This window comes from Camellia sinensis, chromosome 4 (genome assembly GCF_055761805.1).
Source record: "Camellia sinensis isolate YWXY chromosome 4, ASM5576180v1, whole genome shotgun sequence".
Taxonomy (NCBI): domain Eukaryota; kingdom Viridiplantae; phylum Streptophyta; class Magnoliopsida; order Ericales; family Theaceae; genus Camellia; species Camellia sinensis.
Genome location: NC_138964.1, coordinates 152,608,254 through 152,624,915, shown reverse-complemented (window position 1 = coordinate 152,624,915; position 16,662 = coordinate 152,608,254). Strand labels below are relative to the sequence as shown.

The following is a 16,662-nucleotide window of genomic DNA, read 5'->3' as shown; positions in this document are numbered from 1 at the left end:
TGATGGCAAACAATTTTTTCTCTTTTTTTCTTTTTGGTAACAATAAGTAGGAAGAGATATGGGAAGGGGAAACTGCACCAAGTAGCAGTAAGACCACGAAATTAAAAAACGGCATTGGAAAACGTATCGGTATCAGTCATGTATAACAGCATCAGGAGTATCAAGTGATATTTATTGAAAATCAGATGTCATGGTCCTTAATTTTTAGAACCATACGTTAGAATTGATACTCTGATTTTACGTAGATTCACGACCTTTTAATTCGAAAACATATATGTCTGTGTTCAAGTTTCGCCGCTGTGCAATGAAGTTTTTCCTTTCTCTATTTCCCTCCTAACAATTGTAAAACAAAGAGGGGGGGGGGTCTTAGCCATACTTGAATTTGTTAAAATAAAAATAATGGAAATTTAAGAAGTTAATTTCAGAAACACTACTGCCTTTACTTTGTCTAAATCTAGAAGCTGCTACAAAATGCAGTACTTGTAATTCATTTTGTGTGCATTAATACTTGTAATTCCAAATGAACGAATTATGTTTGCATGTCATTTCCTTTTTAAAGTTATGACTAGCCCCCATTTCGAAAGTGCACTCCAACACGTGGAGGAAATTTTCTGTTCAGGAGTTACAGACAATAAACTCCATTCTGTTGGCTCTACTAGATAGAGGTCCTGTTTGGGAAGAGGATTGGGGTAAAACAACTCATTAAAAGATAAAATAGGTTAAAATAGGTAATTAGACAAAATGTCACATCCAATTCATAATCATTTTACTTTTTCTCGCACAACCATCACATCAACTATAAAAAAGATCAACCAACTTTCCACACAATTTTTTTAGCTAGGCTAAAATAACTAAAAAACAAGCATTGGGGTGTGACCCAATAGTCTAGTAGCTACACCTTAAGATGCAGTGAATGGGAGGTCAAGGGTTTGAGTTGATGGAACAACAGCGGCCCTTCAATTATAATCTAACTATACTAACATACTAACGTTATTTCAAAAAAATAAAAACTAAAAAATAACCAAAAAACTAACTAAAATAGCCGACTTTCCAAACAAGGCCAAAATAGATCCCGTATCTTTTTATACTCAAAAGAAGATTTTGATCCTGGCTCAGGACAGCTCCATCCAGATGTCCTCTTGGTTGACCTCAGAAGCTTGTATTTCAAACAAAGGAGGAACAAGCTCCTCAACTAGTGGTAGTGGCTTAGAAACTTCCGACACCAGGGGAGCCACAATGGTGACTGGTGGCTAAGGATTCTATATTTCATTCTCCCTTCTCCTCCTGTCCTAAATTTTCTCTCTACGACATGGTCTCTCTCTCTGACTCTAATAGCATAAAAAAGAGATGGTTTATGACAGGGAGAAAGGAGAGTGGAGCAAATAATTTGATTCCGAAACTAGTGCGTAATAAACTACAAACAAACGCATTATTCATAATCGAATTTACCACTAATTGACACCCGATTAAAAAATGACATATGAACTAGCTAGGCATATAAATAAAAATGAATTTGATATAGTTTCTTACAAGTTGAAAATTGATAATTTAAAACAAAAGTAAAAACATTATTCTCCTAACTTCTTAATAATCAATTTTTTTCTAAAAAAAAACTATAACAAAACACTCATGATAATTTAGGACCTCTTTTTTTTTTTTTTTTTAATAGAACATGGTGTATAATCTTTGAGTTACATCTTTATAGAGTGTAGACATTTCATCCTAACCATTTAAAGTTGGAAGGTCTTTCAAAGTGTGCCACCACTTTTCATTTTACTTTTTTGGTGATTCACAAAATTTGAGTGCCAAGTCTTGTCTATCTTGAGTGTGCCTTTGTCAAAGGCATGGCCAAAACAAATGGTCTTTTTATTAAAATTGAGAAAGATGTAAAAGGCAGTCTTTTCCTCCAATTTTACTATTTAATAATCTCTTCAACATATGAGCACTAATTGTGAGTCACACCATGTTCAGATTTTCTATATCATATAGGAACTATTATTTATTTATTTATTTATATATGTTAGCACTAGCCAAATCACATATAGGTATATAATTAATTACACTAATTGAATAATTTGTATACCACTAAGTGTGAGTGTCATATCATGTACAATAGGTGCAACTTGCAAAACATTACGGCTGTTTGGCGCAATTTCTATTAAATTGAGAGTTAATAATCATAAAATAGAAATTAAAAATAGAAAAATTTACTTATAAATCTCATATTAAGAAAAAGTGATCGAATTAGTCTCAAGAGTTTCCTTATAAACCAATTAATCCCATTGATTTTGAAAGATAGATTTAATATATTATTTAAAAATTAGATTTACAATTATACCCTTATTTCTATTATATTTTCTTTCTTTCTTTCTTTTTCTTTTGTGCTAGAAAGGTAAAATACATAATTTATGATAATCAAATTTGGAATGAATTTTTATATGAGAATTTTTTTTATTTATTTTTAATATTTGGAATGATTTGAAATATGAGATTCTTCAAACATTCTAAAAGGATGTAAGATTCTTCAAACATTTCAAAAGAAATACAAAAACTCCTTAGTAAACTTTGAACAATATATAGTAGATGTTTGGGAAGTGGCTTTTTTTTAGGCTTTTTGACTATTTTAGTAGGCTATTTCAGTTTGTGTTTGGGAAGTTGGGTTAAATTTTTGGGTTAATTGTTGTATTAAAAAATGTGTTTGAAATGATGTTTAAAATTGAAATGACAAATTTGCCCCTAACCTTATTTTTTTCAAAATTGAGCTGTTGGGGTAAAATGGTCATTTACCTATCTGCAGCCTACACTGTTGGTGGCAGTGTAGGCTGTCTGCTGCTGACAGCCGCTGCTTTTCATATTTTTTTTATTTTTTTATTTTTTTTAAATTAGGCGGGACAATTTGAGGCTTTTGGGCTTTTTTACAATTTCAGGCTAAAATAGCCTATGTCAAAGGTTCCCAAACACCCCTATAATCTTAATCTGTAACACTCTAATATAACACTCAAATGTAACACTGTAATGTAACACTCCTTATTATACTTTTTTCAAATATAGTACTCCAATGTAACACTAAAAAAAAAACTCCTAAGTATAAAACTCTAATTTAATACACAAAAAGTTTCTTAGTATGCTTTTTTCAAACATAATATTCCAATGTAACACTCTAAAAAAAAGAATGTGTGATTTTTCAAACTATTCTAAAAAGAGTACAAAAATTCATTAGTAAGCTTTGGGTAAATTTATAATTTCAAACTGTGAGTGTTACGTTATTGGAGTGTTGCGTTCTTATTCGTAACGTGGGATTTGTTCTAGAATGAGGAAAAACCCAAAACCTCTATAGGGTTGGTTTGGCAAGGGCTCATTGGGCTTTTTTGGCTCAATGAGCCATAAAAGACAGAATAGGCTCATGAGCCACAACAGACAAAACATCCCATCCAACTCCATAATCATTGCACTCTTCTCTCACAAAAAAATCAAAAAAGCCAAAAAGCCAAAAGTCCTTCCCAAACTAAGCTTTTGAGTCCAGGCTCATATAGTCAAAAAAGCCAAAAAGTCAACCCACTTCCCAAACGGAGGCATAATGCGGATTGTCCAATGTGTAATTTCATATTTTGAGAAATTCACTTTTATTCCTCAAAAATTAAACCCAAACATTAAATTGACTACTCTTTTGTGTAATTTTCACTTTAATGGAAACTTTGGGTTCATTAAAAAAAAAATGAAGGACTAAACAGTTCTCAAAATTAGATTTTGAAATTTATTAGTGTTTCACCCTCAAAAATATTTCTCTTATTACTTTCCAATAATTAGCTTTTTTCCAATTAATATTTTTTGTCTTTAAGTTGTAAACAATTAGCTTTTTTCCAATTAATCTTTTTGTCTTTAAGTTGTAAACAAAAATTATGATCCCGTTTGGTAACACTTATAAGTCAACTTATTTAGTTTATTTGATTAAAATAAGTTGACTAATAGTATTTAGTTGCAATTTTAAATTAGAACTTATTTGAACTTTTCAATTTATTTGACCCAAGTAAAGTGAGATTTTCTTAAGCAACAATTTATAACATTTTTAACTTATTTGAAACCTTTAAATTTATTATCGACAAAAGAGTCTTATGTTTTTTGCCTTAATTATAATTTTTTAAGACATCTTAAATATTTGCACACAAAAAAATTATATAACAACTTATTTAATCAAATATGTTTAACCATTTTTTTACAGATTATGTTTGACCGAATGATAGGGTAAACTTCATTCCCACTCGCTGGTTTGGCCTTGCACTATATTTGTTTATTTTTGAGGCACTTATTTGGTTTATGTGGTGTTAACATATCAAATGAAATGTCAATTAGCTTTTTGCAATTTTCTCTTCTAATTATGTAAAACTTGACCAATTAGCTAGCTTTTTCAATCAATGCAAAATTTGATTTTAATTATTGAGGTCAAAAGAGATGCTCATATAATCTGCATACATATTAGTTATTTTTAAGGCAAAGATAATTGAACATTTTTTATAATTATTCAAGGATTTGGTAACTTCTAGTTTTGGAAAGAGAATAATTCTTCAAAAGGTAACATGACATGACACTCTTGCAAGTTGCAATACATTTTGTGGTTCTTGGTTTCTCACAAGAGGTTTTAACTTAAAAATAGTTTTTTATTTTTCTTTTTTTTATTTTTATAAATTACACTCACCTCTCTCTCTTGAAAAAAAAATTTTAAAAAAAAATACCATTAATTCCACACTTTACCAGCTATGCCTTGAGGTTTTAATTTAAATAACAATTAGATTATTTTTCATCAAATTTTCCAGTAATAAAAAAATTATGGGCAAATTTCACTTTACCCCCTATAGTTTGGGACATGTGCAGTTTAACCCCCTCACGTTTGAAAATGATCACATAACCTTCATATGGTTTGTGAATCAAAACCCACACAGACTTCTATTAACAGAACATGTAAATTTACTTTTATACTCCCGTCTTCCTCCTCTTCTCTCTTTTGAATTAAACCTATATATATACAAACACACATTTTCTTTCTTCTTCTACATGCTGCCAACTCTAACAAATTTAATTCCAACTTCTGCGAGAAATCCAAACGGCACACTTGGCACACACATCTCCACACCAAAAAATCAATTACTCATTCTCACCATTCATCAACAGTAAATGTGCATATACATACTGATATATAATCTATATACGTGTGTATATATAATTTATAAATATATATATATATATATATATATATTATCTAATCATTCAACATTCTACAAATCAATTTAAAATTTAAATATTGAATTCCTCAAATCATTCACAGTAACCCATTTAACAAAAGTTGATGAGAATCAAATTGAAAATGGGTTTGATTCAGAACCCAGATAGATTCGAAAAATGTTTGGGACCTCATTTTTTTAAAGACCCCATAACCCTTTTTGAATCTCAATCATTGATGTATATATGGGAATCATTGATGTATATATGGGACTTACTCATGTATGTGTGAGGCTCACACCATCAATGATTGAGATCCAAAGAGGGTTACGGGAGTTTTCAAAAAAAAAAGGAGTCTCAATCATTGTTGGATAGATTCAACTGGGCTGTTTTTTTGCTGGGTCAATGGATATGCTTCTAAAAGATATTAAAGTGCTTTTGGTTAAAGCTTGGATTTGTGAATAAATTTTTGATTTATTTATATAGTATATATGTAGAAAAAAAGAATTCTTCAAGTTGTGTGCAAAATTATATTTGGATAAAGAATCATATTTTTGGGATTAACTCAAACCTTGTTGCCCATCAATTGCAAACCAATCATACATGGCATTTGTTGCAATTAGTTCGTTGGTTTTTCTTATTGATGGGTTTCATTCGTCCTTGGCTGAAAGCTTTGCTGGTTGGTTTCAATGGAAGTTGTTTGTGTGTTTTGGTGAGCGAGAAACTGCCATGTGCGTGAATGTACAGGTTATAGAAAGAAAATGAGGAAAAAGGATGAGGAAGAAAATGAGGAAAAAGAGACATGCTTTTGTAAATTTAAAGAAGTACAAAGTGTATTTTGGTCTTAAAATACAGTTCACTCTCTTTACGAGCGTGTGAATCTCACAGTCAATTAACTTGGATGGAAAAGTAGATTGTATACTTTGGTCCACAAACTATATGAGAGTTACGTGGTCATTTTCAAACGATAAGAGGGTAAATCGCACATAACTCAAACCACCGGAAAAAAGTGAAATTTGCTTAAAAATCATATTGTCCTCTATTTTAAACTAAAAATATATATTTAACTTTGTTTATTTCAAAATCTACCCATTGTTTACATTACTTTCAATCGTTTTAGCAGCATTAAAGGGGAGGTTGGTGTAATTATATAAAAAATATAAGATTAATTATATTTTTTTCCAAACCTAATGGGAAGTGAGTGTAATTTACCTTTTCTTTTATATTTAAAAACCAAAATACATGACACATATCTAGCCTACTCTTAAAGGTGAGTTGCTAAACAAAGGGCGAGAACAATTGAACCTACCACCAGTGGCAGATAGTGCATAAAGAACTTGTAAAGCTTTAAACACGCTAACTTCGCCTCTAGCGAAAAACACCAAAATTTCATTTGAGTGTGTTCCAATGATACCATCGGACTAAATGTCCTTGACAAACGACATGGAGTTGGGTTAGGATTTATCGAACATTTACAAACGGGTACATCTAGGCGCCAATCCACAACATGGTTTGAGAAGGCCGTACTATCCATGTAGTTCATGTCAAAACAGTGGTGCCCTAGATGGAACAAGATTCAGCTGTAAAGATTGTCTTGTATTATAACTATATTCTTGTTGGGTAATGGATAGAGCACAAGCTAAGGAACAATCAATAATACTGATAGATCTACCTAAATTTAGCAGCTCAATGTCTACACAAAATGAACACAGCCTAAATTTTCACAATATTATTATAACCAAATCTGAATAGTACAATTCCAAAACTTTATATTTATAGACCAAAAACCCTAATTAAAATAGAAAACTAAACCTAATATATTTGGAAACATAATTTAAAAAATATCTTAATAAATCTACAACTACAATCAATGCACCCAAGTGCTTCACCCTAGTCTTCCTAAGTAGATAATGGGTGGCTTCCATCTAGTGAAGGGTTCCGTCATCACATGCGTTTTTGAAATTGGGAACTGACAGCAACGGATCAAGATTTTTAGAAATCTCCAACTAAAATGAGATCTCATCTAACTAAGTTTTTAAAAAATTAAGAACTTTTGACAATAAAAAAAATTTTAATTTTTTTGTGAGTTTTAGACAACAGCCTAACTGGCCTAATAGTAGAGCCATCCTTGGGAACTGATGGCAAAGAAAATGCCTCAATATCTTTCTCAAACTTCATGTAGTGGCTCTCTGTGTATCGATCTCTTTTCCCTATTTATTATTGAGAAATGTGTTTCTGAATGTTTCGTAATATTAACAAAAATCTTTAGACAATCAACGTTTCGACGCAATATATCAATTTTTCTTATATATATTTCCTTTAATTTCCTACTATTGAGTGTTTTACATGCGTGAACTCAAAGAGTCCAACATTGAGAGGAAAAAAAGAAGAAGAAAAAAGAAATGAAATGGTCTTAATATACATTGGATGGGAGCTCAACACCTACAGGCATAAACTTTTATATGGGTATGAATTCCAAGCGAAATGTGTTCGGCTCTCTCTCTCTTTCTCTCTCTCCCTCCTCACAAGCCAGTAAGTACAAGAAAATCCCGAACCACGAGTTCTACCCACCTTGAAAACAAGTCAAGAATCCAGTCTTCAGAATGGATGCTTCTAAAAAACTAGCATTTCCTCCCTCCTAGAGTGAAAGCCCGAGGCCTTGGGCCAGGGCTTGAGCCATCGTTTTGAAGTCTGGTCCGGCCCGGCCCATTAGCCCGCTCAAGGCCCGCCCAAAAGCCCGGCCCGAGGCCCAATGTTATTTTCAATGAAAAATAATAAAATTTTAGTGAAAAAATTAAAAAAAATTTGTTTAGGCCTGCCCAAAGCCCGAGCCCAGGGGCCCGGCCCACTAGTCCACCAAAAGCCCGAATACCCCTGGGCCTAATTTTCTGACCCATGGGCCAGGCTGGTTTTTTGGCGGCAACCCGCAAGGCCCGACATAGGCCCGGTCCGGCCCGAGCTCGGATGGGCCAGGCCGGGCCGGGCCAAAATTACACCCCTAAGTGGAACAAAAACCAGATATCCAGGGTAAACACCAGAAAAATCAGAAGCACAAACTACACTTCTGAAAAAGCAAGACGACCAAACAGAGCTTCTTATATACATTTTCAAGGACATTATTGATTGCCTCAAAAGTAAGGTAGAAAAGGATAGAAGACAAAAAACATTACTAATATAAACACTAGAATTTGACAATTCCAGGGTTATGTGTGCCAAGACAAAGATGAACAAGGGTCAACAATGGTAATGAAAGGCACAACAATTGAAAGTGTTTCAAGGGAAACTCAAAGAGTCATAACTACATGCTCATTATACATCTTTTTTACCCTCGGCACCAGTAAATTGTATCGCTTGGTTCTCCTTAGACTGTGTAGGCTTGTTGAATTGTCTCTATGTCTAGACCCTTCAATCTCACCACGGATTCTACATGACCTTTCAGAGTGTGTAGTTCTCTCAACCTGCAAAAGGCCAATGCAAACAAAAAAATATCAGAAAAATCCAAAAGAAAACCATAACAACACACATATCTATCTAAATTAATCATGTTGATAAAGCAAAAAAGGAATTTAACCATTGAACCTCTTTTTACTCCAATTGCAAAGTAAGGCTTTGATTAATGGCCTAGTAATGTAATGGAAAAGGCACAAAAAAATATATAATTTTAGTCAGCTCATGCACACCTTGCAATTTCAGCTCTCTTTTTGGCTTCCTCGGCCATCTGGTTAAGCTCCGTGAAATTGTTTCGGTCACTAAACATTTTGGGGTCGGGCACTTGTAGCCCATGAAGGGTTCTTTGAGCATGTGCCCATTGAAGCTCACGCTGTTCCTTCCCGAAATCTTTTTTCCTTGTGAAGGCAATCTGCAATAAATAAATAAAAATAAAAATAAAAAAACTTACAGAAAAAAAATAAAAATAAAATCAAGTCATTAGTAAGAAACCCCATCAGATTAGGCCTTCCATACCCTTTGCTCAAGAACAAGATCCCAAGCCCTCCCGCTCAGTGCATAGCGGATGAGAAACTTTATGATATCAAGAGGAATGTAACTGATGATATTATAAAGCCAAATCACACCAGCCCAACCCCATCCAATTCCTTCAATTGCAGCGAAGCTCCAACTCGCATAAACAGCAATTAAGGTAGCAATCTGCTCGCGTCAAAGATAAAGTTGAGGTTTCCTCACTTTCTGATAAAGAAATTGCACTAAAATAAATGGCAAGTGACTCACTAATTGAGCAACCATGAAAGCCACCACAAGCAACAAGCCAGGACGCTCGACGTAGGACCAACTTCGAGATCGTGTAACAAAAATGAGAGCCTGACTGATAGTGCTGACTTGAAGGTATACAGCTGAAGCAAGCTTTCTATAGTCATCGTGAGCAGTTTTCTCAAGAGTTGACACGCCAAATACCCGCTGAGAAAAACATGAGAGAAGATCAACTAGAAAGTCATTAATCCCAGACACTAAACTAACAAAGCAACTAAATGCACATGCGTTTGATAAGCGCAAAGAATTCAGGATAGAAGACAAAAACAAACAGCAGAGATAAAACAAACAAGTCAGATCAGTGGCATGATTCCTTTTTCCCATCAATCAAAATTGCATGAATTTTCTTAAATTTAAAAAAAGAAACATGTATGATTTCTGCTAAACCACATCAATAACTAAATAGAAGCTTGAAATATAAAATAATTTTAGACCAATATTTATGACTTATATTAATGAAGGCAGGCGTGCTCACCGGGAAGAAGTTCGTTTTATATGCTGCCCAAAAGAATATGACAGTCATCATTGCCAAGTAGCTACCAAGAACAACACCCGTTGTAAAAATCTCAGCCAGCTTCCAGCTGTCTGGCATAGGAGATGGTTTCACCCTATCCTTTGATATTGTCATAATGGTACCTAACATCGTGACATATCACAGGTGATAGTGAGATGCCAATAAAAGAAACCCAGAAAGTTGTCTTAGATAAATTGCATAAAACAACCAGAAGAGCTCAAAGTTTTATGATCTGAAATTCATAGGAAGGAGTAATGGAATGACGATTCCATCAGAATGTCCATTCTCACATTAGTTTTGTAAAAAAATAATGGAAAATGTATTGCAAATGAAATAATCATTCACCATTGTGAGGTAATAATCATTCCATAGGGAGGCTAAGCAATGACCATTCCATTACATAATTTACATTCCACCTTCATTCTAGTGAACCAAACAAAAAAATACCTAAGGCAATGAGGAGTATATGAGCTTTTAACAATGACCCAAGAAATAAAGGAGAAAATAAGAGCAAACCATCTAAACTCTTCCAATTTCAAAATCATTGTTGGCCAGTTATTTCCATTACAAATAATAAATAAATAAATAAATTCAATAACCATGAAAACATTTCTTGAACAATGTAAGCAACCAGACACATGTCCATAAATGTTCATCAGAAAGAGAGATATGTGGGAGAAGAAAGAACAAACCGTCATTGAGGATTGCAATGATAAGAACCATAAAAGGTGGAAAGTCGAATTTCCATATCAGGGCCAGCAACATAAAACCAAGCTGTCACAGTGAAAAACACGCAGACCAGGGTAAGAAATTATAATAGGATGCTCTCAAACAAACAAAGGTACAAACTTTATGGTCCTAAGACACCATATACATTCTACATAACAAAACCTTCCAGAGAAAAACACTAGAGAACTTACCACAATACGGATTGTAATAGAAACAGCATAAATCTGCAAAAATAAATAAATAAATAAACGAACATAGATTCACAAAAGGTGGCATGACAACAGTAAGAGCTCATAACTCCTCAAGTACCATTAACATAGTTATACCCGAAAAATGGAAAGAATAGTTCAATAGAAACTAAACCTGTGACGGCTAAGTCAAAAAAGTCAATTGTAAGAACTAGTGATGGATGCAAAAGCGATGTTTTTGCAATTTTACATCTAAAGTTTTGATAATTTGATAAATGAAGAAGATGAGTTGAATTTGAAAACTACTAGTAGTTATATTCCAAAGCAGTTAACAAAATACATTTTGGAAAAGAAAAGGCGTTACAAAGCTTCAAAACCTTCTGAGTTGTCTCTATATAATAATAGTACAGATAAACACCATCATGTGAACCAATGCATACCGTGTAATTTTTCATTCTCTGGAAAATTGCTCGACTAGTCAAAACAGCACTAATGATGACACTAAGACCAGGTTCAGTAAGGACAATATCAGAAGCACTCCGAGCTGCATCAGTTGCATCGGCAACAGCAATGCCAATGTCAGCCTTCTTAAGTGCAGGAGCATCATTGACTCCATCACCAGTCATTCCACAGATGTGTTTCAAAGCTTGCAATCGCTTTACTATCTCATATTTGTGTTCTGATTTAATAACCACAATAAGCCCATCAACGAAAGCAACAATTATGTAGAAACATTCTATCTTGGCATTGCATACATCAACTCCAAAGGAAGATTATATAATAAAATTTCAAATAAATAAACTGCATACCAGGAAAGACACCGGCAAAACCATCAGCTTTTTCTATGAGCTCATCAATTGGTAAAGCAGCAATGGACTCATCCTTGTTCTGTCCGAGCAAAGCAGAAGAAGGATACATGTTGGTTCCCATTCCCAAGCGGCGTCCAGTTTCCTTTCCTATTGCTAATTGATCCCCTGATAAAAAGTTTTAATGTTCAGCCATCTATTCGGTATTAAATATCCCGGTTCGCTAAAATGAAGTATAAGCATGTGGAGCACTCTAAAATAGCCAAAGCGATCATGCATCCTAATAGTGGGCTGAGAAAAGAAAAGAAATAATTGTGTTTTCTCACAATCATGTTTGGATGAGTTAGAGAAAAAAATGTAAAAATTAGGAATATGGGTGATATTTATTTTTCTTCCTTTGTATTTTGATGTTTAATCTTGGTATCATAAAAATTATACAACCAATCAGTTGGTTTCCCACCAAATCTCAAATCTCACCGTTTTTGGTGAGAAAATAATAAGATAGTTCTCTTTCTCTCCAGTTCTCACCATTTCTTACTTAATTTGTAAATCAAACATGAGATAGAGTCATCTTTCTCTTCATTTCTTATCATTTCTCATGAAATCACTCCATCCAAATGGGCTGGCAATCTAGGCATGATGAAAGGGAAAAAATATTATTTCATCCAAAGCCACACTCAACAAAAAGATGTCATGACCACATTATGGTAGAAGAGTTTGGGCACATACAGAAGCATCTTATATAAATTTTATACATCCTTCAGGATCCGATACTATAGCAATCACAAAGCCAAAACACTCATTAAAACTGCAAAATGGACTGCACCTGTAATCATTTTAACATTTACTCCAAGATTTAAGGCCCTTCTTATTGTCTCTGCACTGTCATGCCTGGGTGGGTCAAAGAGAGGCATGAGACCAATGAAATGCCAGGGACCTCCGGCGCTCTCTTTCCTTCCCTCTGGTACTTCCTGCACCGAAAAGGAGAATTTAATCAAATCAAAATTCCCGAAACCAATAAAATTAAAACAATTTCAGTTATCTACAACTCATATGATAAAATCAAGGGATCATAAATTAAGGGAACGGGAATCAACTTACCTGGTATGCTACAGCAAGTGATCGCAAACCTCGCTCTGCAAATTTATCAATCACAGCATGAACCCTGTGCTCTATGTCCGACTTATTGTGGGCAAGATTTAGAATCTAACAACCACATTGCAATCATGAATTAGGATAAACAACAGAGAAATGAAGAGCTAAACCCATAAAGCAAGCGAGGATGATATCGATACCTGCTCTGGAGCACCTTTGCTGACCCTATGCATTTTACCTTCACTGTCAATGTAAGTCAATGCTGTTCTCTTATCAGTAGGATTGAAGGGCAGGAAGTGTACCTCTTGAATGCCAGCACGTGCCTGTCATATTGTCTTTAGGGATAATTATCAAAGCAAAGAAGCAACTTGCCTGTATCAGCTCCAATTAAAAGTGTAAAGAAGTTGTGATAATCAGCCAATTACCTCTTTTGGGTCAGCCAACATCCCAACTATAGCGGCATCAATTGCATCCTGGTTTTCTACTCGTGACGCTCGAGCCGCCATCAAAACTACAGTATCCGCATCTACTCCTTTGGCAAAAACCTGAGAAGATATGTGCAGGAATATAGTTAGAACAAGAGCCACAATCTCTTACAGAGAGACGCACCTATAATCATTGTCATCAAATCACGAATCGAATTGTGTATCATTTTGCTAAAATAGTGAATCATGAGCCATAAGATTCACTTTATTTAGCATAATATATAATTTTATATATGTATGTATATACATGCAAATACACAGTGTTTAAAACCATATATATCAATATAATTGGTTGATCTCTTTTTTTATTTTGTGAAAGCAACGCCATTTCATGCATTATGCAAATAGAACTAAATCAATTGAATAGCAATTGAATCGTTTTGCTTGAAACTCATATCGAATCATACGAATCAAATCATGAATTGTAAGAATCCAATAACCATGCTTATAATCAAAACAGGGAAAGGCACCTCCTCACTTACCTCAATAAGATTCTTGTCAACAGTGAGCTTGTTCAAAGTCAGAGTTCCAGTCTTGTCGCTGCAAAGCACATCCATGCCCGCCATCTCTTCTATTGCTGTCATTCTCTTTGTAATAGCTCCCTGCAGTCATTATTAAATATTATGTCATATATACACAAGTCCTCAACTCAAAGCAACAAAAAGAACCCAGGAAACCAAGCCAACCTGCTGTGCTAAGCGATGAGAACCAATGGCCATTGTTACTGATAAAACCGTTGGCATGGCAATTGGAATACCTCCAATGAGAAGCACAAGAAGATTGTCAATCCCAGGGCGATACTTCCGATCTTGAATTGGGTACATCACAATAATCTCAACTAGCATTCCCACCGCAATAGAACAAATGCAAAAGTTTCCAATTGCTGTCAAGACCTAATAAGATCAAGGAAATAATGGAATGTTATTGAACAAGAAAAACATAGCAAGTTAGAACAAAGGCATAAAATTTCTACTTCCTTGCCTTTTGAAAGTGGCCCACTTGGTTAGTAGAATCAACAAGGTGAGCAGCCTTCCCAAAGAAGGTGTGAACCCCTGTGGCAATGACCAAAGCTTCAATCTCTCCTTGCTTGCAAGTAGAACCAGAGTAAACACCATCTCCGGGGCCTTTTGTTACAGGAAGAGACTCCCCTGTCAAAGCAGACTAAATTACCCAAGCAGGACAATTTCAGTAACACAGCTAAAACTCAACCACTAAAACATGAAAAGCGCATGCACAGCAATGCTAATCCAATACCCACCTGGTCAATTTTCAGAGGATCGCCTTCAAGAAGACGAGAATCTGCAGGGACTATATCTCCAAGTTTTATACTAATTACGTCTCCGGGTACTAAAATAGCAGCATCTTCCTCACTCCACCTTCCATCTCGAAGAACCTTTAAATCCATACAGTTAAGATTGAAACAAACTCAGAACAGCAGGTAATGTATATTATCAAAAATAAAAATGGAAACATTCAGTCACTTTCCCATAACTTCATTAAGTCACGACTAAAACAAATATGATTTAATTTCATTAATGAAAATGACAATGTAAATGATATGTAATCCGACACCTTGGCTTTGGGAGCGAGACGAGCCATGAGAGCAGCAGCAGCATTTCCTGCGTTGTTCTCTTCGATAAAACTAATTGTCGAGTTAATCACAAGCAAAGTAATTATACCCACAAAGTCTTGCCAATCAGGAGGCTTTCCCTGAAAAAATTAAAAATTACACTTCAATAATTTAGCAGTAGATGGCAAGGTTTGAATGAATATTGTTACATAAATCCAAACAGTGAGTTCTTACTCCTCCATTGGCGAGGGCAATAGCCATGATTGCCGCAGCTTCCATGACCCATGATAGAGGATTCCACATAAATCCCAAAAACTTCAAGAATTTACTCTCCTGAAACACACCCAACACACCAATTTTTGTGGTGACAAAAAAATAAAAACATCAGAATCACAGTTCAAAAGGGCTGAAACATCAAACATCACTTCAATCCATACCCTATATAAAACTCAAAAAAATTAAGAGTTACACATACAACACACATAAATGTTGACAAGACAATAGGGGTTAAGATCAGAATCACATTTCAAAAAGTGGAATCACATATGAGGGTGTTTTTGATAAGAAGCATTACCTTTTTCTCCTCAAGCTTGTTGTACCCAAAAAGCTCTAGCCTCTGTTGAGAAGCCTCAGTGGTTAAACCCTCTCTGCTACATCTCAGATTCTCAAAAACTTCCTCAATGGGTATGCTCTCCTGCATTCACAGAACCCAAATCCATCAAAAACCCAAATGAAACAGCCAATCAAATTTCACACACACAACAATCAAGAAATCAACACATCAACACATCATTAACTGTAAGATCCATTACCAAATCAACAGCTTCCTTCAAAACAGCCTCCAGAACTTCAGACTTCTCCCCCATTTTCCTCTCTCTATCCCTCTCTCTATCTTCAATTTTAACTCAGTAAAACCAACTAGATATCAGAACCCATCAAAGAACCTCCACGAACAGACCATTAAAGCAAGAACATGTAACTTTGCAGAGAAATGAAAAACAACCCAGTAGTAAAAAGACGTGATTGTGAAGATCAAATTGGGTTTGTAGGCCGACCCACCTACACCAAATCTGCAACAACAGTAACAGTTACAGTGGCACAATCTTTTGTGTTTTCTATTGTTTGGTGAAATTTCAAAAAACCGTCCAAATCAAACTTTTCTTTCAAATAAGCCCCTCAATTTTAATATTTATCTAATCTAAACCATTAATCCTCCCAAATCCACCAATGGATTGTTTGGAAAAATTTATTTGTCAACAATTAAAAAAAAGTCAAAAAAATCACTAATCTTTTCCACTCAACTTTCCATAAACTGTTTTTTTATTTAACATTTTACCCCAAAAAAAGTAAAAAAAAAGTGTATAAAAAAAAAATTACTTAGCCCCAAACCACCTCTCAAGATTCGTTTGAGATTTGATTTTTTTTTAAGCTTTGTTTGGGAATGGTTAAAACGACTAAATAAGAAAAGATAAAATGTATTAATTTAATTAATAAGATAAAATATCAAATTCAAATTATAATCATTTTACTTTTTCGCTCATAACCATCACATCCAAACTAAAAAAAGCCAAAAATTATTCCTAAACAGAGCTAATTTAACCAGGCTAAATTAATTCTTTCCAATCGAAGGATTAGTAACTTTTATTTTTTACAAAAAAAACAAAACAAAACAAAATAAAACAAAACAAAACAAAAAAAATGTGTAAAAAAAGTAAAGAGAATATCGATTTTTTTGTAGGAGTATTCATTTTTTAACTATTTTAACCAATTTTTAAACATCCATAATTAATATACC

General features: G+C 34.2%; 1 protein-coding gene across 1 annotated transcript; it reads right to left on the bottom strand.

Annotated features, from left to right (window-relative positions):
* Nucleotides 1–8,366: 8,366 nt before the first annotated feature.
* Nucleotides 8,367–16,085, bottom strand: LOC114282923 (plasma membrane ATPase 1). Its single transcript, XM_082866577.1, has 21 exons — nucleotides 15,680–16,085; nucleotides 15,442–15,561; nucleotides 15,102–15,200; nucleotides 14,870–15,007; nucleotides 14,556–14,690; nucleotides 14,279–14,458; nucleotides 13,984–14,190; nucleotides 13,780–13,899; nucleotides 13,238–13,357; nucleotides 13,013–13,135; nucleotides 12,819–12,923; nucleotides 12,544–12,688; nucleotides 11,721–11,885; nucleotides 11,352–11,590; nucleotides 10,915–10,947; nucleotides 10,687–10,768; nucleotides 9,956–10,116; nucleotides 9,442–9,627; nucleotides 9,178–9,360; nucleotides 8,895–9,073; nucleotides 8,367–8,672 (listed from the first exon to the last, which is right to left on the bottom strand). Exons 1-21 carry the CDS (start codon nucleotides 15,731–15,733, stop codon nucleotides 8,576–8,578), a joined length of 2,871 nt encoding a protein of 956 aa, XP_082722703.1. The 5' UTR covers nucleotides 15,734–16,085; the 3' UTR covers nucleotides 8,367–8,575.
* Nucleotides 16,086–16,662: the final 577 nt, after the last annotated feature.

Excerpts from the sequence above, each read along its gene's own strand:
- LOC114282923 (XM_082866577.1), bottom strand. The coding sequence starts at position 15,733 with ATGGGGGAGAAGTCTGAAGTTCTGGAGGCTGTTTTGAAGGAAGCTGTT. Across the intron at positions 9,628-9,955 it reads ATAAAACGAACTTCTTCCCG|CGGGTATTTGGCGTGTCAAC; the intron begins GTGAGCACGCCT and ends TGTTTTTCTCAG. Across the intron at positions 8,673-8,894 it reads AAGAGAGCTGAAATTGCAAG|GTTGAGAGAACTACACACTC; the intron begins GTGTGCATGAGC and ends GGCCTTTTGCAG.